The 27,788-nt window shown below is 32.8% G+C and overlaps 1 protein-coding gene across 1 annotated transcript; it reads right to left on the bottom strand.

Annotated features, from left to right (window-relative positions):
* Positions 1-745: 745 nt before the first annotated feature.
* Positions 746-26,991, bottom strand: LOC111511585 (dnaJ homolog subfamily B member 12). Its single transcript, XM_074178871.1, has 6 exons — positions 26,738-26,991; positions 26,391-26,684; positions 20,573-20,832; positions 17,933-18,048; positions 12,648-12,811; positions 746-5,047 (listed from the first exon to the last, which is right to left on the bottom strand). The coding sequence occupies exons 1-6, from the start codon at positions 26,868-26,870 to the stop codon at positions 4,935-4,937; spliced, it is 1,080 nt and encodes a 359-aa protein (XP_074034972.1). The 5' UTR covers positions 26,871-26,991; the 3' UTR covers positions 746-4,934.
* Positions 26,992-27,788: the final 797 nt, after the last annotated feature.

Below are 27,788 nucleotides of genomic sequence, written 5' to 3'. Positions count from 1 at the left end.
TGGAGCAGGACCGGACCTCTTCTGTTGAACAGTGCCGGCTACTGCTGGCGCAGTTTTCGGTACATTTACTGACAATAGAACTCTGCTGTGATCGTTTGGCCCAGTTGCAGAAAGTCATAGTGACAGTACCACGGTCCTTTTTTGGGGGTTTTCACCTTTGGGAAGTGCTAAGGTGGCTCATTGCTGTCTAACCACTGTGCAGAATGTCTCCTGATGAGTAGGGGATCCATAAAACTATAGTTTCCGTTGCGCAAAAGCAAGGAAATACAGACCTTGAAACGTGACAATTTCTGTCGATCGCTCAAATCGTAGGGCACCTACTTTTCGAGCTTTTTGATCTTTCCAATTCGTATTGAATCATCAATAACAATATGGGTAACTCCAGTTTTTTCGCTACCCCATCATAAAAGGTGCATGGGATAGCGGGATATTAATGTATAGAGTATAATATTCTATATCGATTGGTATATACCAGTATGGTATCAGAACTAACTTGTTCATTTACTTCAGTTGCATGTAGGTGTCATATTTTTGAGTTATATGAAGTTCGAATCATTTTTCATTCAGACCAGTTGAGCGAAAGTTGAAAATAATCAAAAAAATTCGTAGTGACAGTGGAAAACTGGAAGACTATAAAATATTGTACTTCACCAATGAAGTGTTGCTCAGGCCAGATTTGGATTGTTTTTTAGGACGTTACTGGTTTTGATCTATAGATATGTTGCAAAGTATCATTGAAACTGCATTTTCTACTAATAAATTTATTTGAAAACAATTGTATGTACAATATTGAACTGATTTCTTCAGTAACTTACAGCAACCATTACATATTCATTAAATAACATTATTCTTACAAAACAAAAGTGTATTCTCATCATTCCGGCAGCTACATGAAGATTCATGATTTTCAACAGGATTTTCCGTACAATGCGAAATCCACTAATAATAAATAACAAAAAAATTATGTAATGAACATTCATGTTATTGCATAGTCATATCACCATGCAAGAGTACTTCTGTCAAAAATATTGTAATTGATATTTGGCATCAAAAGAATTTTATCCAACGAAAAAATACAATAAAATATATTTTTGATACATTTTCTCAGGAATCATCATTTCAAAACTCGTTATTTTCAAACCAAAATACCCAAAGAGGATCCATGAAAAAACTCCATTATTCAAATGATGTAGATAATTCAGTTTTCATCAGATCAATGGTTCCAACAGACATGTTCTTGCAGATTATCAGATCTGAATCATCATGATCGGATATTAATTATCAAAATTAATTTTTTCATTAATAAATCACGTAGAAATAAAAATATGGCTAAATTATTTCTGAACAAATATAAAAGGACTATTCCAATATCGTTCATGTTTAGAAAACAACTTAGGTTTTCTGATTGAAAGAAATCTACAGATCAAAATAAATTCGGATCTGTGATTAAACTCTAACATAGTCTATAAAGAAGTATTAAGAGCTAATAATAGACAGTTTAATGATTCCATAAATGCAAATGAACCCGATATAAATATATATTAATAAATAAATATAAATAACATAAATATGAAGCATTCAGGTTAGGATTAAAGAGTGCTTTTATCCTCTAATGAAATACCTTTTACTCCAATCTAGGTAACCAGAGAAAAAAGGAAATTAGTATTCTCATAACTCTTTCAGTTGAATAAAAGATCTTTCACTAGTTTTCACCAGTATTTCATTGTTCAAACCGTTTCGGCTCCTCTCCTCACCTCACATAACAAATTTTATTAATGAAAGAAACAAAATTGTAGTTCACTTCAGTCATATCCATAAAAAAACCCTTAATGTGACAAAACAACCTCATACTATAACTTATAAATCAACACTAATTGATAACAATAATAATTGAAATAATAAAGTTTCATATGATACAATAGTTTCATTTGAAAACTAAGCAGACTAAACAGGTAATTTGATTGTAGATAAATTTGATGAAAATAAAAACACTTGAACCGCACTGAGCGGAAATAACAATCGTTTGAGAAACCCCTCTTGTCTACAATCACACTTGTGGAAAAAATATTTTCAAAACACGCCAAAATTTTTTCAATCATTTGCTGATGATGAGAAAAATGTGCTGAACAACGGAAGACTTTCTCTTTCAACGTATTCTACAGTCTGTCAAAACTAGGAAGAGGCTGGAGAATTCTCCCTCTCTCTTTCTCTCTGTCTCTCTCTCTCTCATACACACACAGTATCCTAACGAACGCACATCTTAAGGGACGTCCTAAGCCGAGACTTTAAAGTCGCTTCCTGGTTTGACAAGCTGTACCTATTGAAACATACTAATTACAGATATGGAGGTGACCAAAATGCATATTATTGCTGTCTCCCGCTATATTTTGGTAATTCTCTCATCTCTCACCATTATCAACCTGTATTTAGATACTCTCAAATCTGTGCTATGAGAAGTACTTTATGATTAGATTGAAACCATCTTAAATTCAATACATCAGATGTCAACCAATGACTATTGACGTTGATAGAGCTATGAATTTGGAGAAAACTCAACATTTGCAAACATATACATTCAAAATTTCACATATTTTTTTTCTCAAATATAGCTACAATCAAACATTACCTTAGGAAATGAAATGAAGTGTATAACAATATTATCTATTAAAAGGTCCATTAGAATATAATATTCCTGTTCGAATATACTGGTTGAATTATGATCCTACACGAAATCTGATAACAATAAAGTTCAGAATACATAATTCTCAACAAATTGTATCAAGGTAAGAAAGATAAGCTAACAATGACAGGAAATGGGAAATTGTATGTATAATAAAGGCAGGCTTTGAATTTGCCGAAATTTAATATTCAAATTAAAACAGATAAAGATATTATGTTTGGTAACTCTCAAAAATTTGTTCTTCAACAAACGTATTGAACAATTGATGAATCTTGCATATGTGATCTATCTCACTTGGGAGATTCATTAATTATGCTGTTGTGTTAATTCAATTCAATTAAGATAACAAGAAAATTTGTTTAACCTTGTCTCCCTCATATGTACACTAAAATAATGGAGGCAGTGAAACTACAAACAGTTGTTAACTATGTGCAATATGCTTAGAAACTTGACAAGAGTTAAATTTGTCAAGGAAATGAAGAGTTGTTATGGATTTTTCTGGGACCTTTCATTTTCCGCAATGAAAAAGGATCTGATTGAAATCGTTTTAAAAAATAAGATGATCTGTGGATATGGAAAATTACGAAATTTATTCTCAACAATAAATGACCTTTCAATAACAATCTGAAAGGGGCGTAGAAAAATGTCCAATGATGTGAAAAATAATGAAGGATTGTTTGAATGAAAATATTTGTGATGTGATCGGATTCAAATGCCTTGAAAGATTATTATTCAACCACATTGAGAATGCTGTGTGTCACTTATGAACAGTACTTAAGTATAGAAAATTATATTCTGACTCTCGGATGACCAGAAAAATTATGGAAATATGACAGTGTAACAACATGAGTCCTTTCAACACCATTCAGTATGATGGCGGAACAACATTTTATGATAGTCCCCCAGATCATGAATACTTTGAAGAACAAGACGCAATAAATGAAGTTGATACATTCTGTGCAGCTAGAAATTTGTGCCTTGACGTAAAAAACAAACTAGTACACTCACTTACACTCTGAAAGAGCTAAAAGACTGCAAAAAGTCTCTCGAATTTTTGAGCGTAATTCTGGATCCGACGCTCGATTGGAAAGACCACATCAAAGATATTTCTTCTAAACTATTCAGTGTTCTTTCCTGCTTCATAGAATCACTGAAATTGTTCCGTACTATATTTCTAGAGCAGCATACAAGGGGCTATTTCAATCAAAGGTATCTTATGGACTGCTTAGAATATTGGGAAAAATAAAGCGGACTGACAGCTATAGGCCGCTATTCAAGAAATTTTATATTCTAACTATTCCAGCTTTATACATATCCCAATGCCTTGTCTACATCACAACATTAGTGCAGTAAACAACCATTAATATACAATCAGAATCGGCCACAAACTTTTTATGCCACAGTATCGCCTGGCAATCACCCATAAAAGTTTCGCAACCAAAACCATAAGGCTCTATAACCGTCTTCCACCTTAAATGAGAAATCTGCATATAAATAAAATCAAGAATGATATAAAAGGGCTGCTGGTTGATTTGCGTCACTACAACATTAATGAGTTTCTCAATCTTCAATTTTAATATTGAGTGTACTTTGTTGCGTGTATGTAGTATTATATTTTCAAGTCTTTCCTGATGATGCAAAAAAATTATTGTGAGTTATTATGCAAATTAATTGATTGATAAATTGATGTAGAATATGTAAGATTGTTTGAACATATTTGGAATGTATTTGCTAAAAAATTCAAGTCTGCAAGAAGATCTGACTTATGAGAAATAAATAAGTATAGATAAGGATTATGTATGAAACAAAGAAAAATCACAATACTCTCTCAGAAACTAATCACTGCGATACTGTATTTTAACAAACTGCTCCACACAAGTTGATAAAAGTTTTCTCGATACCTTCAAGACAAAAAATTGAAATTCTGATGGAACATGATAATCCCAAAAATGTTTTCCCATTTATTTTCAAGCCAAACGACAAAAGAAAACGGAAATATTCCGTCCGATTCCTTCACACAAAATAATTGTTCAAGAACTGTACAATGTAGTTATTAATCTGAATAAAAAAGAACAGTCTGTGTAACATTCCATACTGACTAGACTTCCATATGTTATTATATATAACTTAAATCGTCTTCACTGAGCAAAGCCTTTACTTTAATTTTAATATCAAGTGTTTCTAAACTACTTACTTTTTCAATATACAGACAGTAAATACCTACGAGCAATTAATTAATTAGAAACAAATTGAGTTATCTGGCTCTTAGGTTTTGTAGCTGTTCACAGGATGGTAGTTTTATGTTTTGGGCATTATGATACAGCTCTTGGTCACCAAAATTCCTAGCCTTCCATATCATAGATTCCTCTGAAAAAAAAAAAATTGAACTGTAAGGAGAGTTTTTCAGACAAGGTTCTATCAGTTTTCATAGTAAATTTTCACAAATTTGAATTTTGGGAAAGAAAATTTTTGGCTTTCTACTACTCCATTTCGATACAAAAAAAAGGAAGGATGAGGGAGTCTTCCAAAGAAGGGAAGGAAGTAACTCTATACATGGATGTGTAGATCATGCAAAGAAGTAACTTTCAGACACAAACTGAAAGAAAGTCATCCTGAAACAGCTACTTTCATATAAACATTGAATTATACGAAAGAAAAATTCTTTCGTATTTTCTATAATGTTATCCAATTTGGTACTGAAGAGACTTAGGGCAAGTGTCTTAAGGCGAAACATCGGTGTATACCAGTGAGGATGGCAGTGTTCTATGTAAGTGCAATTTGTTACCATTCATTTAAAGTAGAACTCATGTGAATGATATCTGGTTTTTATTCCACAACGAATGTTTGAAATACAAACTGATTAGAGAAAAGTATCTTCTGTATAATTCAGTGTTCATATAGAAGTATTTGTTTCGAAAGAATTTTTCTTTCGTATAATTCAATGTTTATGTGAAAGTAGCTGTTTCAGGAGGACTTTCTTTCAGTTTGTGTCTGAAAGTTACTTCTTTGCATGATCTACACATCCATGTATAGAGATGTATAGAGTTACTTCCTTCCTTTCTTTGGAAGACTCCCTCATCCTTCCTTTTTTTTGTATCGAAATGGAGTAGTAGAAAGCCAAAAACTTTCTTTCCCATTATAACAAATGTTTATAATTGTGGCGGAATGAAGATATGTGGCCCTTTCCACCATGCACTTTCATTTAAATGCAATTTCAATTCATTCAACACCAATACGAATATATTGAAAGACCCAATCCAAGCACATCAGATTATGTATAGTAAATTATTGAAAAAGAAGAGGAACAAATATTTTCAGGAAAAACTCAAAAAAAAACAAATCAAAAACCTCATGGTTTGAGATAACTACACTTTAATGAAATGAATAAAAACACTTTTGCCTAATTACCACTAGTTCATTTTATTTATACGACCTGTTTCGGGTTTAACCCAATTATCAAGTAATAAACTGAAATGTTAAGTTTGAAAACTCGGTTATATCGGGAGTTTTCAGGTAAGATGTAACGACAGATAGTTGTACGAACCAGGGTGTCGACTTTAAAATTCAACGCTGAAGATTATAGAGGTTGTCAAACTTATAAATTCAAGAGTGGAGACCTATATAATTTGAGTTGCTCATTTAGGGGTATATATTTCTGGTAAACGAGCAACTCGAGTTGCTCATTTAGGGGTATATATTTCTGTAAATGGAGCAACTCGAGTTATGTAGGTCTCCACTCTTGAATTTATAAGTTTAACAATCCCTATAATCTTCAGTGTTGAATTTTAAAATTGGTACCCTGGTTCGTTCAACTACCTGTCGTTCAACTACATCTTACATCTTTCCTGAAAACTCCCGATGTAACCGAGTTTTCAAACTTCACATTTCAGTTTTATACTTGATAATGGGGTTAAACCTGAAACCGGTCGTATAAATAAAATTAACTAGTGTCAATTAGACAAGTGTTTTCATAAATTTCATTAAAGTGATCATGAATTACCACAAAATAAACAAGTCATCAATGTCACACATGAGATAACTACAAATGTAAAGAAAAGCAACATTTTACCACATTTTAATGATATACATTAGGTTTCAAATCAACTGATTTTTTTTTTATAAAACTGCCACTAATCTTGTTTTGGAAAAACTATCACAATGAAACAATTACACTTGCAAGATTTTCTTTAACGAAAAAAGTTTCTCATTTTTCTTCATTGATAATGAATTTCTTCAACAAATGATTAAAAAATGGAAAATAAAGGAGCTCAGGAAACAATGAAGTATTAATTTTTCTTATCAAAAAATTGTATTGATTCTGTTGTTGCCTTTCTTGCACATATAATTGAAATACACATTTCCCATCAGTTCTTGAATTTCAGTTCAATTATTTTAGACCTTCAAGTTTACTCAGCTCGTTCGCGGAATTATTTGAATCAGCAATTTATGAGTATGTCATTATATTTTTTGAATACAACAATCTCTTTGGTGCTAATCAACAAGGCGTTTTGAAAAGCATTTTTTGATTCGACTAACAACATCTACAACTTTCTGTATAGTGTAAATATAGCTTTTGGTATTTTTTGGACCTATGACTTTCTGCAACTGGGCCAAACCATCACAACATAGTCTTTTTGTGAGGAAATAGACGAAATGTACCAAAAATTGGGTCAGCAGCAGTCGGCACTAGTCAACAGAAGAGGTCCAATCCTGCTCCACGACAACACCCGTCCGCACGTTTTACAAATCACCTTCCGAAAATTAAACGAGTTGAGCGTCAAGGTTTTACCTCACCCACCTCTCTCCAGTTCTCTTGCCAACCGACTACCATCTTTTCAAACTTCCCAATAACTTTCTCACCCGCAGAAGTTTCTCCAATCAGGACCAGACAAAAACGGCCTTTGTTGACTTGATCAAAGCCCGAGCACAAAATTGTTATGTTACGCTGGTAAAAGTGCACTGATTCAGATGGCTCTTATTTCGATGGAATTGAATAAGTATTCAGAGATATTACAGAATAAAGTAGACTCACTAAAACGGACAAAACTTATGAAAATAGCTTATACATCACATACGCTTTTTCATTGTGTTATGTTGGTGAACTGTAGGCATTTCTATTTTTTTTTTCATGACAATTGTTGTGATTAATTCTATGAAATTATATAATTGCCCTAGAGGAAATGAAAAGTTCAATCATTATTTATTATTATAATTAAAAAAAAAACTTACTCAATTCTATATTCATTTCTTGCTAAAATTGATCCAAACTGAAACTGGTTTATAAGTTCTCGAGGTATATTAAGATATGAAAACCTTGTGGTACTTTCATATAGCATTATAACATCGTCTAAACACAAAACTTACTTTTACCTTCTTACTTTTGGAAAAAAGTACAAGATGTGTTATTTTGTACATAAAATTAAATAGCCTATGAATTAAAAATACATTGAATGCCACGAAACAGAATCATTGTTGTTCAATTAAATGGTATGATTGTTAGTAAAAGATCTATCATATAAAACTTTCTCATTGTAAAAGTTTTCTCAATGGGCTCATTTAACAATTTTTTTTTATTTCATAATTTGAAAGTTTATGTTTCAAATAGTACATCTGCAAAAAATCTGAATTTTCACTCTTTATCTTCCCCCTCAAATTAATTGTTGAATGTGGCGTTCACCGAAACGGGGCGTGGTTAAGCTTGACGTCACATCAGTCGACTCAGCGACAAGGGAGTGCTGGCGGATATGCGAAATACTGCGTAATAATGAATAATGATAAAAAATTTAGTTACAAGTATTGCATCGTTTCTAAATGTAAGAATTCTTCGGTAACTGCACCAGACAAAATTTTTATTTCACTGTTACGAAAGTTATGGTAGCGCGCTATGCAGAGGGCCGACTTTGTATCTGCCAAGGGGACGCATTTTTGTTGCGAAGATCATTTTAATGTAAGTATGAATGATAATGATTAATGAAAAAAATTATAGTTTACTCTGAGCACTACTACGAAAGTGGGAAAAATTATATTGAAACCACGCGTAATTCCGCATATATTTGATTGCCAGATTGATCTATTGACGGCCCATACATCTAAAGCTCCACCGTTTGCTCAAAAAAAGGAAAAACACATTTTGTTGAATACTTGTAAAGAAATCTCTGAAAATCAAATCATGTCTGATTAAGCAGGTACACAGGAAAAGACCTTTGATGTTGGAATTCAAGTTAATAAACAGGTTTTTCGATGATCAAAAGCTAAACAGACCGTAAAAATTATATACCACCGAAAAAGAAATCGATCTAAAGAACTAGAAAATACAGAAAGTATTGGAAAAAATTACTACTAAGTTCTCCCGAGGACAGTGAGAGTTTGAGTACATCAGACATGACTTCTGTTGATACATCATCAGATGCTACTTTGTCTAGAACAGGGGTCTCCAAACTACGGCCCGCGGGCCAAATCCGGCCCGCCAGTGTCATCAATCCGGCCCGCGACAGCCAATGATTTACTGTCATCAATCTGGCCTGCGACAGCCAATGATTACCTAATTGTTGTTACTATTGCTGTGATAAGTTGAAGAAGAAAACACAGAATGATAATTACTCGCAAGGTAAAACTTAATAACAGAAATGATGACAAAGAAAACTTAACTTAAGTAACCAAGTTTAAGCATATTAATAACTAACAAATAATTGAAATGAATCACAGTAAAACAAAAACACTAATGAGATTTATGTAATTATGATTTTCCACCGACAATACTTTGTAGTTGTAGATCAATTTTACTTGTACCAATTATCAAAAGAGATTTAAGATGCTCATCGGTTAATTGAGATCTGTAAACATTCTTTGTGTACTTCATCTTGGAAACCGTTATCTCACACAAGTTAGTAGTACCAAAAACAGAAAACAACCCACGAGCAAATTTATGCAAATTATCAAATTGTTCCAGTGGAAGACTCTTATAAAATTCCAACAAAGATGAATTTTGATATTTGTTCTTAAGCATATCACTGCACTGTAAATCAATAATTTCCATTTGGACTTCCGGAGCCAGGGTTTCAATGTCGGAATCAAAAGGATTTTGAAAAAGCTTAATTTCATTCGCAATGACATGAAAATCTGAAAAACGAGTATCAAAATTTATCTTCAAAGCACTCAAAGTTTCGATTGCAAAATTGACGGGAAATTCAGTCTCTGTAGTGTGGCTGAATATTTCACGTTTCAAAATGTGTGAAACATTTTTTACGTAATTGCGATTGAAATAGTATTATTTTCTGCCTGAAGGATTTGATATTGGTGTATAAATCAGGGAGAAGCTGATTTTCTCCTTGCAATCTCAAATTCAGTTCGTTCATATGATTTGTCAAATCGACATAGAAGGCTAACTTCCACATCCATTCACTATTTTCTAAATCGACAAAAGGGCGCTGCTTCTCATTTAAAAAAATTTCGATCTCTGCTCGAAGTCCAAAAAAGCGCTTAGGGACTTTTCCGCAACTGAGCCAGCGTACGGCAGTATGATATGGTAAATCATTTTCTCCAATCTATTGGATAAACTCGCGGAATTGTCGGTGATTCAGCCCAGTGGATCTGAAGAAGTCAACAACTGATATGACTGGTTATAGAACTTCAGACATATCCAAACATTTTCCGCACAAGGACTGTTGATGAATGATACAATGTAAGACTAATGGTTTTGGACCACCATCATTTTCTACAGCCTTTGACACAAGTGCAACCACTCATTTATTTTTACCATACATATTTTTGCCTCCATCAGTTGTTATAGATTTCAAATTTCTCCATCGAAGGTTCTTTTTATTAATGGCATTTTCAACTCCCTTAAAAATATCTGCCTCAGTTGTCGTGCCGTGAATACTATCAATATCAAGAAGTTCTTCATACATTTCATAGCTTTTATCTACTCCGCAAATAAAAATCAACACCTGAGCAGTATCTGACACATCCGTTGACGCATCCAATGCTAAAGAAAACCACTCATGATATCCATTTTTGTCAAACAGTTGAGATGATATATTTTCTGCGATGTCTTGCACCCTCCGAGCCACGGTGTTTGCTGACAAACTGACACTTTTAAATAAATTTACCTTTTCAGGGCATATTTCTCTGGCTACTGCAATCAAGCATTCTTTTATCATTTCTCCATCGGTGAATGGTTTGCCATGTTTTTCGATTTCAAGAGCCACACGAAAGCTGGCGCGAGTTGCAGACTCTTGTTCAGTATTCGCTTTGGTAAACAAAGATTGCTGCGATTTGAGTCCGCGTTTCAAAACTTCAAATTTTTCCTTCCGCAAACTTCCTGTATACTTGGAGTAACTATGAAGATGTTTCGATTCATAGTGTCGTTTGATGTTAAAGTCTTCGAGAACAGCTATGGTTTCATCACAAATTGAACATAGCGACTTATTACTGGACTCAATCACAAAATACTGAAAGTTCCATTTTTCTTGGAACGTTCTGCATTCACTGTCGATTTTTCGCTTCTTTTCCATACTAACAAATCACACATAAAAACAATAAGTCAAATCAAAATACTTTTATTGACGGGTGTTACTTTGTCTCACAATAGACAGTTTCGCTTCCTTCGCCTTTCCTACGCAGACTAACTCGCAGTTGCGCCGCTAGCCTTTTTATATGCAATTATTACTGCCATCTCGAGGTGATCGGAATACACTGGCTAGAACTAGAACTTTCTCGAACCAACGCGGTAATTCTAAATATTTAATTACGCCTAATGCCACCTAGCGGGTAGCTGAAAAAGATAGTACATAGTACCACGACTCGCCACTAGATGTCGTTAAGTGTCACAATACACAATAATAATTGAAATGCAAAAAAAGCGTAAGTTTGCTTAGGTCACGCACTTTGCGACTATCCTAGTCTAGAAATATAGTTAAGGGCAGAAATTGGCCCTTGGAACAGACTGAAAAAATCATTATGGCCCGAAGGCTTCAAAGTTTGGAGACCCCTGGTTTAGAATAATACTTGAAAACTGGAATTTGGAAAACAATATTGAGCGAAGATCTATTTACGTCAAAGAGAAAAATCCGAAATTATGTCTTTCTTGGTACTCTTTATTTGTTATAGAACTTTTGTCTCAAAAATGCCATTTACCCAGAATTGATATATACATTACTGTTCAATTGAGAAAATTAAATTCAATTGACAATAGCAGCGATTCATAATCTCCAACTATAGTCCCGGTTGCCACCGCTCGAAACTCGTGTGTGACGTCAAGATGTACCGCGAGCAATCTCACATTTTCAATTGCTCTAGCTCAGTTGTTAATTAACATATAAAGCAAAAAAAATTTGTGGGATACTTTTGAGATGATTTACTTTTATAATATATAATTTTCAATAAAAAACTAAATTAGCCTGAATGAGCCCATTATGACCATGCAATTAATGGAATAAAATATTTGAAATAAATTCCCGTGATTTCTGATGAAAATGATATTAATTTTCAGATATATTTAGCAAAACCTTATTCCAAATATATAGCATAATGTATAATTTATTACATAAGCGAATCCCAGTCCACACTGCAAAAATTCTCGAAAAATATCACTGCAAGACAACTAAAAAAATATGTTTAATTTCCTTTGAATATTTGTTCTAACTCAGGTCAATAAATTGTAACTTGATTTTTTCTGATAACTAGATTATATATAAGCCTCCATTATTTAGCCAAATCCAAAATAAAACGAGTGAAAGAAGTAGCTATAGAATGTATTACAGCTACATACAAAAATTTGAAAATATCACAGAAAATTTACCAATATCACAGAAAATTTACCAATATCACAGATCTGATCTAAAATGAATTTAATTTTGATAAAAATTTTGGAAAGAAAAATTTTTGTTCACTAATAAATCCGAAACTGTTTGGAAATAATGTACCACAACCAAAAACACTTTATAAAATAAATAATGAAAGCATTTACTGTAACTTTTCTCCCTGTAGCAAGCGTGTTTAAGGGTCTGCACATAATCCTCTTCAACTGACATCTCTAGCCTCTTGACAGAACCTTGATATTCCATGTGGAAGTTCTCCTTCACATAATACGGTACGTTCAAATTCATTGTCTTTCTTAATATGGGATACTTTCTGGAAATACAAAAAAAAAAAATTTATTGATGCACATATTTACACTGTTGGGTAAAATATACATATTCAATGATTACTGAGATTGCTGAAAGTATGAGATATACTCTAAACAATTCATAAATATAACGGGTTTTTTAGAGAAGTTTTAAACTCCTATGGTGACACGAGAATATCCAAACCAGTTATAATAGGACTATTTTGGGTATAGTTGGTATGATGCAATTCTGTACTAAATAACCTGAAATTCATTGTTCTGATTGAAGTGTTAAAATTCAATAGACTTATTTGAATTAAAAGGGATATATTTTTGGGAGCGATTAATTTTTGGGAAAGAAATGTTCTGGCCTTCTACTTCTCCATCTTCATTTGAAAAATATAGGAATCTTCCAGAGAAAAAAAGAAAGCAGTTGATTTCAAAACGAACTCTCCACAAAGATGTATAGGTCATGCAAAGAAGTAACTGTCAGACACAAACTGAAAGATAAAGCATAATCTACACAGTTTTGTAAAGAGTTTATTTGGAAATTCATTGCTTTTCTTTTCTTCGGAAGATTTCTTGGACATTTTGGAATAATGTTTTATAAAGATGTAGAAGTAGAAAGCCAGAACATTTCTATCCCAGCAATTAATCTTTCCTAAAAATTTAAATAGTATGGGGTGGTAAGCGATAGCTCATTTGATAGGGGTTTTATTCTCTACCCAAAAAAAATCAGTATCTTAAATGTCATGACAAAAATCACAGACGATACATTGGAACCAACAGATCAGAATCAAACTACAGCTTCAGCATTGATTGATTATAGCAAAGAGTTCAACACTTTGAGTCATGAATTACTTATAACAGAGTTGAAATATTGTTCTACAAATAGTTCTGCCAAAATCAGCATCGATAATATGAATGATACCTTGGAAAAAGTATACAGATATTCCACAAATCATGGCTTGAAGTTGAATGGGTCTAAGTCCCAGTTGATATACTTTGGAAATAAACATTTAAAATGAGTAATATTTATTGTAATAGGATTGATGGTGTAACAATGAAATCTACTGTTATGGTTAAGAGTTTGGGTATACTGGGTGTCAACGAATCTATTAGACAAGTCATAACTTCTAGACTATTAGGTGTATCAAAACGAGATTTGGTACAGATAAATGGTATGTGGAGAGGAGAGTTTTCACATATTTTTCACTTTCCGGTCACTTCCGGTTTCAGCGGAAATGGCTCCGGTTCTGAATTTTTAAATGGGACACCCTGTATATTGTAATATTTTTGGATTTCTGAGACAATTCTGGATCAGAAACTGACATTTCCGGAATTTTTTCAGCCTACTTGATTTTTTCAGAGTCACTTTTAAAATTGCATCTAGGTGGCCATGATCGGACGTAAACTAATCTATGGACCTCAGGTGATATCAGAAAATTGCAATAGCGGAGTTTTAGTGACTAGTGTGTTGAATATGAATGAGACAAGTTTACAAAATAACATTTTCGTGTCTAACTATTATTTTTCAAATGGCGACCATTTTTTGACAAGCACTTTCCGAAAAAAGGATTTTTTGACAAATCTAACGATACTAATTTATTTGCGATTGGATTACAAATAAGAACATAAATTAAATATTACTGAGGAAAATACTCGATACAAATTCATTTACTTTTGTCAAGGGTGCCATGGATAGGAATGATGCATAATATTTTGCGGTTATTTCCATCAAGTCCACTTTGGAAAACAAAACGCTCACCTAGGTTATGACAGTGACATAAGCTTTATGAGCAGAAAGTAGAAGTTTCTCTTGATTTTCGTTAATTTTAGTTTAATTTTTCGTCGAAATAATGTATACTCAAAGTGAAAAAGTGGATATGTTGTTATTGTTTGGAGAATGCCACAGAAATTCAAGGAAAGCTGCTGAGTTGTATGCTCAGAGATATCCCAATCGGCAACACCCATCTCATCAGTATTTTCCCTATGTTGAGAGTCGTTTTAGGCAAGAGGGAAATCGAGACGCAGAACAGAGGTTTGTCATAAATGAGGAGACTGAGATTAACGTTCTTGCTATGGTAGAAGTTGACAAAACGGTTTCTTTAAGAGAAATTAGTAGAGAAATGCAGATAAGTCACGAATCAGCAAGAAAAATACTGAAAAAGCACGGATATCGAGCATTTAAATATCAGTTACATCAACATTTGTATGCTGACGACGGCAATAGAAGAGTAGTATTTTGTGATTGGTTGCTTCAAAATCATAGAGTTAACCCAAATTTTATCAACTTCATTCTATTTTCCGACGAATCACGGTTTACAAATAATGGCATGTTTAATAAGCAGAATTGTCGGTACTGGGCCCAACAAAATCAACATGCAATGAGAGAGGGCAATTTTCAAGAAAGGTTTGGCGTCAATGTCTGGGCTGGTATCGTTGGAAACAGAATAATTGGTCCAATATTGTTTCAAGGTCAGTTAACAGGGGTTAGATACTTGGGTTTTCTTCAAAATGGAATCGAGGATCATCTTAATGATATGCCTTTAGAAGTTTTACGGCAAATTTACTTCCAGCAAGATGGAGCACCACCCCATAATAGCAGAGACGTACTTGATTTTTTAATAGAGCATTTTAATAATAGAGTTATTGCAACCAACGGTCCAGTACGGTGGCCTGCCCGGTCACCGGATCTGACTGTGTTAGATTTCTTCATTTGGGGATATGTAAAAGAAAGGGTCTACTATGCAACAGCCCCAGCCACTCTTGAAATCTTAGAAGAAAGGATTCAACAGGCACTTAGAAGTATATCGCCTCAAATGTTACAAAACGTGTTGAGAGAAACAATTGAACGAGCTGAAATGTGTCTTGAACAAGGAGGGATGCATTTTGAAAATTTACTATAGTGGAATTTTCAAGAACTTAGGATATTGCAAAAAATCTAAGTGCATCGCTGAAATTATTGGTTAAATTTGTTAAATTCGTTGATCCAATCGCAAATAAATTAGTAACGTTAGATTCGTCAAAAAATCCTTTTTTCGGAAATTGCTTATCAAAAAATGGTCGCCATTTGAAAAATAATAGTTAGACACGAAAATGTTATTTTGTAAACTTGTCTCATTCATATTCAACACACTAGTCACTAAAACTCCGCTATTGCAATTTTCTGATATCACCTGAGGTCCATAGATTAGTTTACGTCCGATCATGGCCACCTAGATGCAATTTTAAAAGTGACTCTGAAAAAATCAAGTAGGCTGAAAAACTTCCGGAAATGTCAGTTTCTGATCCAGAATTGTCTCAGAAATCCAAAAATGTTACAATATACAGGGTGTTCCATTTAAAAATTCAGAACCGGAGCCATTTCCGCTGAAACCGGAATTGACCGGAAAGTGAAAAATATGTGAAAACATTCCTCTCCACATACCATTCAACTATACCAAATCTCATTTCAATTCTCCTAATAGTCTAGAAATTATGACTTGTCTAATAGATTCGTTGACACCCGGTATATATTGACAATAATCTATGCTTTTGAACACACATAGAAACGGTTGTCAGCAGAAGTTACATGACACCGAGAAAGAAATCTGTACTGCAGTAAAACCTTGTAAATAGGTCTATAAAACGACAGTTGTGTGAATCATTAGGTTTGAGTCAATTGACTCATGCTGACTTTGTTTACGGTCCCTGCAGAGATGTACATAGCTCACTAAGACTACAAAGAGTAAAAAAATTCATATGTTCATTACATCAACTCATCAAAAAATATGAGGACGAATCGGAAAAATTGAACAATTAAATTGGTTAAAGATGTATGACAGGAAACTACTTCATCTAGCTAATTTTGTACTTAAAGTAGGGCAACCCCTTTACATTCTTGATGAAACAAAATATCATTTGGAAGTTAATGATGTGTAGATTTGGTCTGAACAAATATCTCCTTCACCATCGATCTCTACATTTTTTAATGTATTTTCAGTTTTCAAATTATATCAGATTTATCTTCAATCGTTTTATCTGTATAATGTTTATTAAAACAGTAAAAGTTCAAAATTCCTGGGAATTGAGCTAGATTTTAGACTGGATTGGAAATCTCATCTGGATACTTTGTCAGAAAATGTTGCAAGGCATTGCTATGCCCTAAGAGTCATCACTAAAACAATAAATGTTCAAGCGTCAATGTCTGTCTATTATGTACAAGTCCACTCAAGACTTAAATACGGCTTAATTTTTTGGGGTGCATCTGTGAACGTTAAAAAAATTTTTTCACTTCAAAAACGTTGCCTTAGAGTTATTTATAAATCCAAACAAACTGCTAGCTGTAAACCTTTATTCATAGAAAAGAAAGTACTGACCCTATACAGTCAGTATATTCTTGACAGCATAATGTTTATTAAAAGCAATCCAAAGCTTCTTAACGACTTTGATAAAGCACACATCTACCCAACAAGAAATAAAGCAGATTTGGTTACTTATATTCCTAATTTTACTTATATTCAGAAAAATATACCGTATACTCTAATAAAAATCTATAACAAACTTCCAAATGCACTAAGAAGCCTCTCTAAAACAACACTCAAAAATAAACTTAAAAACTTTCTTCTAAATAGAGCATACTACTCAACTGATGAATATTTCAAAGATACCATCCCTTCAGACTTTACCTGCTAAAATGTCTCACATTTAATTGATTTCAATTTTTAAATGTTTTTAACTATATATTTATTACACTGACATGTTCTACGCTCATCTGGGCATTTTACTTCATTGTAATTGAACAAATAATAAATAATAAATAAATTACCATCATACGTGTGTAATTTGAGTATTAGTTATGTTAGCTTTTGTGAGTGTTTATAACGTATTTGCTAAGGAATAATTGTAAATGGTACTAGATTGCATACAGTAGTATTAATACTGGTCTCTATACACGATTGAAAAAAATAACATTATTATTACTTATATGTTTTAGAAAACATCCATGCTATTCATAATCATTTTAGAAGTATAGGGAAGATATTGTAAATTGTACTGGAATCAATTATATAAAATTGATTTTTGACATTATTATATTACCCAATCAGTGTTTTGTTTACCTTCTGAATTCGGAATTTTCTAATGATATACAATCAAATACTTACGAACTAGCCTGTAAGCTGTAAGCTGGATCAGATATGAAGAAACTGGAAGCCATTGAAAGCAAAATGGCCAATAGTATGGGTAAGATCTGAATGAAAGCGGTGTAACCATTTTGTTGCTGAAACGAAAGTATCATCATTTTCAAATATAAAAACATCAAGATTGTTGATATAACTTCCAAAATTTTATAATTACTGACAGATAATAACCAGATTAGTAAAAGTTCGAAATCAACTATGACTTCCAAACACATAGAAGAGTCACAAAAGAACTTAAATAATAAAGAAGTGCCTGACTCTAAATGCTCTTAGAACTTCGGTCTGGCATTCAGACTTGATCTCCTCAGTTTAGTTTTCTTTCAGTTCAATGTCTTCTGTTCCGAACTAATGGAACATTAAACAAAGTGCAACGGTTTGATTTACCAAAGAGTAAAACAAATTACCGAATGGAGATAAATGTGTCAAAGTTATTTCCTAGGTTAGATCTGCATATTTTCATGCCCGATGATTCGAGTTATTTCATCAGTGATCCTTATCCTTCTTATATTGAGAATTATTTCTATACAATGTAGCAGCAACAATCTTTATTTCCTAACTTTCATAATCATTTTGTTCATTTCAGGTTGGGAATTAATCACTAGTGTGTTTGTAGAAACTAAGAATGAATATTCTTATGAATGAATGAATATTCAGTGTACAAAAATATACAATATGCATCATGACCAATTTGAAACCAAGTGAATCTTCCAAAGACATGCTTAAAAAACTCAACCTTCAAGACATTAGTATATGCAAAGTAAATAGAACACACATAATTACAATACCAGACTTAAAAGTGACCTTGTACTTTATTTGTAATTAGCTTTTACTATTCTATTTCACATTTAATATCACTTGTTTTCTATGTAACACATGGATATAAATTGATATTTTTTTTTATTTCAATAAACCGCATCAACCCTTTGGGTCATTAGTGGTGGAGTTGATAAATAACGCTTATAACTTCCTAATTAAATCTAAAGTGTGTAAAAATGGAATGATTTTGTTACTATTACTATAGTCTAACATTTCTTTCAAGTTAGAGGATATCTTAAATGTGTCTCTCTCAATTTGGAATAGAGGGCATTGCACTATAATATGTTTCACAGTTAGTTGAACTTCACAAATATCACAATTTGGTTCATTTTGTCCACACAGCAGGTATTCGTGTGTGAGAAATTGATATTACTATTATAACTTTCACAGTTATCTGTATAGTATTTTTGAGTGAACCTCTCTCGTACAAAGAGACTGTATTGAAATTCACTAGTTCTCTTGGTCTTAAGCCTCATATCTGTTATCTCCTCAATAAAATGGCTTAAGTCTTTATTGAACGACTTTACGTTTATGTGTTTGAAGATACCAATTACTTGACAGAAACTAGAGCTACCAGCCAAGACTGTATAAGGAGGTGATAGAATTTGAGAAATGCAGATACTGAAAAGAAGAGGGAATTAATATGAATAAAGTTTCACTACCAGGAGTAAACTGTATACAAACCATGCCAATTAATGTAACCAATAAAAATGAAGCAACGCCCACCTTGGAAAGAATAAACCTAAAACTAGAGACTCATGTAGTTTTCCATTGTTTTCATTGACTTGTGGCACGGTACGTTGTCTTGATGAAACAACTTTTTTCTTTGCCATATGAGGTCGTTTCTTTGCAATTTCGGCCTTCAACCGCTACAATAACACTATATAATATTCATTGCCATGGATCCATGTTTCATTCATTGTCACATATGAACGTATAAACGAAGATTCGTATCACTTCAATATCGACAATTTGCCGATTCACCTCACCATTCAAACTAAACATACATTCATCCGAAAAACAAATTATATACAAGAAATCTTGATACAAGCTGATACGTCTATCGAAATCATCTTCTTTCAATTCATGAACTAGTCTAATCTTATATGGATGAAATTTGTACTTAAGAAGGATCCTGAAAACATTTGTATGACTGATTCCTGATTCTCGAGATAACTTAGTAAGAGATTGCAAATTCCAGTTTGTTATGTTTAAACATGGCCAAACACTGTTCTCATAGTCAAATGCTCATGCAATATGAAGCCAACACGTTTTTTTGAAATCTTTATAATGTCAGCTAACTCAAGCAACTTCCCTTTTCGAGCATTCAAAACGATTTTGTAGTTTTTTTTAATAATTTCTGAGTTTACTGCCTCATGGGACGCCCACTGCGTTCTGCATCATCGGTATGTCTACAACCTTGTTTGAAGTCAGAAAACCAATGTTTGATTATTGTTTCTGATGGAACGCAGTCCTTATAACACGTTTCAAGCCATTACTTTGCTTAAACGGTATTTTTTTCAATAAAAGTAAAACACGAAATTGTTTTTGATCCATTATTTTGAAAATAATAAAAGTAGTGTCACTTTTAGTAATAACTCACAAACTCCTGAGTAGAATATCATGAAATTTCAACAGTTTTCTTTTGAAGGTTGGTTATAACTGAAAGAGCAGTGAATAAAATAAGACTAGCGCCATCTATGTGTTAGGCCCGAAACTTTTTAGCCCATGCAGTACGTCATTGAACCTTATGTCAAATTAAGTATTCAGTTATCCATATCTACTTACTTCTCGCTGATTTGTACGTTCCTGATGCTGATTACTAGACGATTGTCTCTGCCAGCGTCCTCCTCTTCGAACATAAACATTTGAACCACTGAAGCCACCACCAAAGAACATGTTGAACAGTTCGTCAGCAGTAGCATCAGCCTCGAAACCTCTGGTATAAGTGTACTGATGACCTCTAGAGGAGACTCTATCCTCATCTGATCCATACAAATCATACTGCTTTCTTTTCTCTGGATCAGTTAACACAGCAACAGCATTACCTTAAAGACAGGACAAGTGTAGACTTTTATCACTAAACCTGTGATGCAAAGCTAATCATATAACTCCACTTAGGACTTTGAAACGAATTGGCATCAGAGGTAAAGTTTTAACCAGATTTCAAAATTAGTTATCTGAAACAACATTCCTTTGAACGAGGGAATTCACATCCTAGATGAGAATTTTATTCTTGGGCCTACCTTTTTGAGTGGCGAATTAAAATTATGAGTGGATGAAACAACTTTGGTCTCTGTCAATAAAAATATTGTGAATTGAAAAATAAAGTGGAAAGTGGCTAAATTTTGAGTTTAAACTTCGAAAAACTTCTGTTCAAAAAATAAGGTGAATGTTCAAATTTCATCAAATTTTGTGTAAAAAATTAAATTAAGTACTCAAGTGTTAGGAATCACACGTTAGTCCTCAGCTCGCACAAGTTCCTCAACTTCTGAGAGTTGTCGTTCGTATGGGGGCGGCAGCTGATTAACGGAAAAACAGATTTGAAACAGATTTTTAAACAACACTTGACATGTTGACAATGGAGTATCGTGATCAGAAAAATGGTTAAAAAGTGGTACAATTTTTTCACAGAAGGTCGAGACGCTTGCCCTGGATGACCCAGAACACCAACAACCGATAAAAATGCTCAATTATGACAAAAAAAAAACGTCGTACGAGCATCGTAAGGAATTATTAAATGACGTAAACGGAGATCCAGATTTGCATAAAAGAGTCATAAATGAAGACGAATCATGAATATATATGGTTCAATGGAATAGCCTAGGAGAGCTAAAACCAAATGAAGCATGTCAAGTTCGATCAAAGTCATGGTTTTGCTCACTGTTTACTTCTATGACGATGGCATAGGGCACCAGGAATTCTTACCACATGGTCGAACCATAGTAAAAATCAACCACTAAGACCACTCCCACTACTTTCATTCATAAATTCACAAAGTTCTCGGTGACCTCGAAACGAAGTGCGGAACCAATTTCGTTCTTTCACCAAAGGCGTGCTCTCATATAAAAACGAAATTTAAGGATATTATGGAAGATATTGTGGTAAGTTACTTATAACCAACTACAAAAACTAAAAATAATAATAACAGCAGCGAATAAACTAAACACAATATTAATTTACGGCCATTTATTATAGATAACTAATCCGATGCCCGTAGTACCGTCGAATCCTTCGATACTACAGCACTGAACGCGTTGGATGAGAACTTCATCCTAAGAGCGGTTGAAGGTCCCCGGCAACACGGGCGGATCACGTGGTTGTATTATTCTATTGTAGTCGAACGGTCAATAATGAGTATTATCTCAAAGTTATGTGCTGCTTGCAAGAAGCAATACGAACAAAACGTTCGATATTGTGGAAAAACTTTTCGTGGCTTTTGCTTCACGATAATACACCTGTCTACTCGTCATTGCTTGTTCATAATTTTTTGGCCAAAAATAACACTGTAATCATGCCTCAGCTACCGTATTCACCAGATTTAGCCCCATGCGATTTTTTCTTGTTACCAAGATTGAAGAGACCCATGGGAGGATGCCGTTCTGAGACTGAGACGATTGAGAGGATGGCGTTTTGCGACGATTATGAAGATAGAAATCGAATTGCTGAAAAAGCTCAAAGTCATACGAAAAAGTGCAAAACTGCTTCAAGGATTGGAAAAAACGCAGGCACAAGTATATATCTGAGGAAGACTACTTTGAATGAGAAAATACAAATTGGTGAAAAAACTTTTTTTTTGAGAAAAATTCAAATTTACTTAATTTTTTTAACAGACCTCGTATGTATATATATTTTTGGGTTTATATATGAATAAAACCTCAGCATGTAGTGAACATATAATATTCAAAACCTGAGAAGGAAAATTGAATAATTTTATTAAGTTAAGATATTTCTTATAGTATCTGATTTCTTAGAGTGATTCAATTTTCTATTACATCTACCCACATATACCCTTGAAAAATTTACAAAATGAAGTGATAAAATGTGTTTCCTATGATAATTGAAAAGTACGTCAATTATGTGAATATTTTCTGATGGTTGAGTAAGCAAAATGATGCATATCTCACTTGTGGTAGGTATTCTCGGCTTTGGAGGCCAATCATAGATAAGAACATTCATAACTTCACAGTTGTGTTTCAATCATTTTTAATCACAAGTAGGCAAAAAAAACTACTGATGTTCTGGATCTGAAAAGAGACTATTCTAGTTCTTGAAAATAGGAAACTATTGTCCGATTTAACCGACTTGTAGGTTTTACCATTTCCGAGATCGCAATAGTGGATTCAGCTAATAAAAAAAGTTTGTATAATTTATAACAAAAAACAAATTGAAACATGGACTCGGGAAGTGAAAACGAGTTTATCCCACCAAAAATTTGTTTTATGGAAGAAAAATTACACTTCTCAGAAGTTCGTTCCTTAATAACAAAATGATAAGAGAAACCTACAACTTGTCAAATGTAGGAAGAGCTTTCTGAATTTCGTTATGGTCCCACCCACTAGATGTGCCTTTGTCAAAAGACTATGAAAGCGAGAGAGAGACAGAGAGAGAGATAATTCTCAAGTCTCTTCCTAGATTTGTCAAGCTGTACTTAGCTTCAAGTCACTTAATTGGTAAACTGCATCTTGGTGAAGTTGTTAGAGTACTGGATTTGAGTGCTGATAGGTGGGTTCAATTCTTATCACTGGTGGAGTTGTTTAGTTTTCTCAATCATCCCATAGTCTAAGTATTTGTAATTGAATGAAAGGAAATATTTTCAAATGCTTTCTTAGGTTGATTCAGGTTATGAAATTCAATGGTATTTCTCTTATACTATTACTACTTGCTATTCCTAGAACCAACAACTAAATTATATAAACTTGAGATTTACTGGACATTGATTAATTATTGTTTGAAGTAAATATAATTATTTACATCCTTTTAAAAAAACGTAAATATAAACATTTAAACATATACCTACTGAAAATTCTAATTGCCATGACAACCTCAAAATATTGATTTGATGAATGAGAAATACTTTTGGATCACATCTGGTTCCACTATGTAGGTACTTATGTTTTGTTACATATTCTCTTCTACTTTCATCATCCCTATAAACAATTATGTTCCTTGTGATTATATTAAATCAGATTTTATACCATGATACAGTACGGTAGTTTGCTGCCTTGACTAACTGAATTAATGTGTATGTACCCTCATCGTGACAAGAAGGGATTTGAATCTTTCAGTTACATAAAGACGTAATGTTATCCAAAACTTTGAAGCACTCCATTGAGGATGTTCCATTTTTTATCAATACCCTTTCATGTATCACATCACGTAGCATTCCTATGAATAATATCTGTTTCAATTGTCATAAAAAATAATCGCGTAGACCAAAATGAATGGGAAAAAGTGATTTTCTCATAATACAATGTTAATATGCAAGTAGTTGTTTCGAAGGAATATTTTTACTTTCGCCTAATTCAATGTCCATGTGCAGTTTGGAAACAGTTTATTCTTTCAGTTTGTAGCTAAATGAAACTCCTATTAATGCTCTTAATATCTGTACAATTAGTATTTATTGTAGTTATTTTCTTTCTAAATTTTTTTGAAAGTTTTCCACATTTTTGTTTAATGATAGAGAAGTAGAAAGTCGAAAAGTTTTTCCCGGCAAATATTTACAATTACTTAAGTCCTTTGAGTCCTTAAAACCTTGTTTCCAATCTTTATATCCTTAGTTTGAGTTATTCAGTCTTTAAATCCTTGAATTAAATCTTGAATTGTTCTCTTTGACTCTTCAAATCGTGTTTTAGTTTTTGAGTCTTAGATTCAAGTCTCTGAATCAAATTATTTTTTCTGCAAATCTCTGAATTTTGCTTCAAATCTTTTTGCAAATTGGACATTACCAAGGATTATTAAATGACAATTGTGCAAAAACATTTCAGTTATTTTAGTTTACTTATATGTTGATAAAAACAGTGAATTTCAAGTTCCTATAACTATTATAGTTATTAGACTGTCACTATTTCTATTTTTCGAAAATCAATTAGTATTTTGTTTCGTTTTTCTTTTAGTTCTTCATTTTCATATAATACAAAGTACCTTAAATAGCTGAATGCTAGTAGACTGATTGACTGATTTGTTTTTAAATTTAAAGATTTAAAATGATTTTGAAGACATCTTCAATAATAACAGTATGAGAAAAGTTCCTTTCAGAACTGGGGATAACTTGAGAAAAATACTTGAACTGTAAATACAGATCCTTTTTATTTGTAGTTGTACTTGTACTCAAGTTGATTTCACACATATATTATATAGCAATGTCCTTTAGAGCTAGCTTCTAATTTGTAATCATTTACTTACTTTATTTTTTCTCTTTTTATATACCTCTTTTTTTTCACTTTAAGTTGATAGGTTAAGTTGTAAAACAGCGTAAGCTGAACTTCCCCTTTCATTGGCAATCTTGTAATTTGTGTACCATGAATAAAGACCATTTATTATAATTACTATATCATTGACAATTTTACTTGAATCTAAAAAGTCAACATTTTTTGTACTTTGTAATTCAAATATTTTCCAAAAGAATCATCCTCCATTCAATTACTTTTTCAAATAAGTCCAAATACTTTTTTGAAGTAGAATTATTTAATAACCAAATCTCACTTCAATTATTGTTTCATATACAGCTCCTTTTCATAAGTTCATTCAAAATTAGTTATATTTTGATTATGGAACTTTCAAACATGATTGGGAAATTATAGTTTGAGTGATTTCAGAAAATTTTATTAAACGATACTGTTTCTGAAAATCATACAAAGAAGTAAGTTTCAGCCACAAACTGGAAAAGTGAAAAGGCGAAACGATTAATCACTGAGGTGAGAATTTTGTACTGGGTAGACTCCGCCAGAAAATAAACCATGCAATTTTTTAATATAGATTAAGAGAACTGCAGCAACTCGAATACATTGTTATCATCGTTAGTAACAATAAAATAGCACTGGAAGTTTCAAACTATGTTGCTGATCCAAGAAAAATATGCCAAGATTTAATTTTATATATTTGAATCGAGAACAAAAATATGTCTATTTTTCAAAATATGCCTTTCCAATGAATGTATTCATGCCAAAAAGCTAACAATTAACAAGTAACAAGTGAAAAATATAAATTGACGAACTTTTAATTTTCTTACTTTAATTACAATTCTCTCATTAGTATCAGATATGACCATTTCAGAACATTGATTATTGAGTCATTGTCCATTTCAATTATCTCAGATTTCTGAAAAATTCCACAATATACACATACTACAGTCAATATGACATATTTCCTCTTATCGGAAAACATCTGATGGCTTAGGCTAGCCAACTACTTTGTGTGTTTTCAATTGGAAAGGCATAAATGCTATAATTTTTGCTAATTGTTCCATGCTGATTATTAATTTCTACTTGTTACTTGACAACCTAGTGCCAAAAAATTCAGTTTGAGTAAATAAAATGTTGCATCAAGTTGTCATTAACATCCATATTGTCTATACAAAACAATGATGATGATGGAATTTACTAACCCACTGCTTTGAATGCTTCAGAGGCACCTGGACACTTATTTTTATCAGGATGCATTTGTAAAGCCAGCTTCTTATATGCTTTTTTTATTTCTGAATCAGTTGCATCCTTACTGATCCCTAAAATCTCATAGTAATCTTTGCACTTTTTGATACGTTTAACAGCCTCTTCCTGTTCTTCTGTGTAATCCTTTGATTTCTTCTCAGTGTCTTCACTTTTTTGATGAACAGTCCTCTTTCGAGGTTGAGTGGGTTCAGATTTATTTGGGGCCATCAGACTGATCTGGATGAGGAGATCTAAAAGCACAGGACATAAGCATAGTATCATTATTCATAAAAAGAATAAATACCTTTAGCTTTCTGGGTTGGAAATAATCTTTCAGCTTTATGTAAAAATTTTTCAGCTTTATCTCTGTTTTGTTCTTTGATGAATTTCTCAGCCATTTCGATGCAACGGTTTGCCTCATCTTTATTACCTTCCATCTTAAAAAATTAGAGAATATTGGAAACTTGCTAAAAATGATGTGGATTAGAATTTAATTGAATTATTGAACAGCTGATGTCATTTCTTATTGTTGACATAAACATCAAAAGTCACACGTCATGCAGAACTGAAATGATGACTCAGAGCGTTTTCCATAAAACCACAGAATAATACACTGGTGTTGCCGTCTTGTCGGACAAGCTAATACTACACGAGACACGAGTTCTGTCAAATATTAATATTGATGCAGATTCGATGATAATATTTTTTTTTTATTGTGTCTCAGTGACAGGTTGACAGTAATAATGTGTGATTTGATCTAAAATCATTCTGTAACAAATCCTTTCACTTCAACAAAACATTAGCATGAACAATAAAACAAAACTTTGATAATTGACCTGAAAATAATCCAAGCTACTTCTTATGCAGATCTACCATGGTTGAAGATTATTATGATATCAACTGAGGATGAACAAAGAACTTGGAATGAAAAATATATATGACCAAAATTACTGAAATATTATATGAGTATTTTATAAAAGTCTGATCAAGTGGCTGAAGTAAAATCAAGTTATTGGAAATCTATGTATATAAGGCCAGTAAAGTTGAGAGTTTACCTACGTGGGTTCAATTTTCCCAACAGAAAATTCTGTAGGTATCTGAATTTATTGATTAGCTTGACGGCTGTTTCTCTCTCTGAATCTTCGTTAATACTGAAAGAAAAACTTTTTTACTTAAGATTTACTTTTGCCCAACTCATAGTTTCGTGATTATTGAAACTTATTTCCATGGGTACTTCGACTACTATTTCAACTTCTTCATCACTAATCGATGAAGACTATGAAAATAAATAATTTAAAATTCGTAATTCCTATTTTTATATATGCCACTCATACTACTCATATTATTACACAATT

Source organism: Leptinotarsa decemlineata, unplaced genomic scaffold, assembly GCF_025532065.1.
Source record: "Leptinotarsa decemlineata unplaced genomic scaffold, Ldec_3_MD MMD2_tig00004307_RagTag_RagTag, whole genome shotgun sequence".
In the NCBI taxonomy this organism is placed as follows: Eukaryota; Metazoa; Arthropoda; class Insecta; order Coleoptera; family Chrysomelidae; genus Leptinotarsa; species Leptinotarsa decemlineata.
This window is presented reverse-complemented; position numbering and strand designations above follow the sequence as displayed.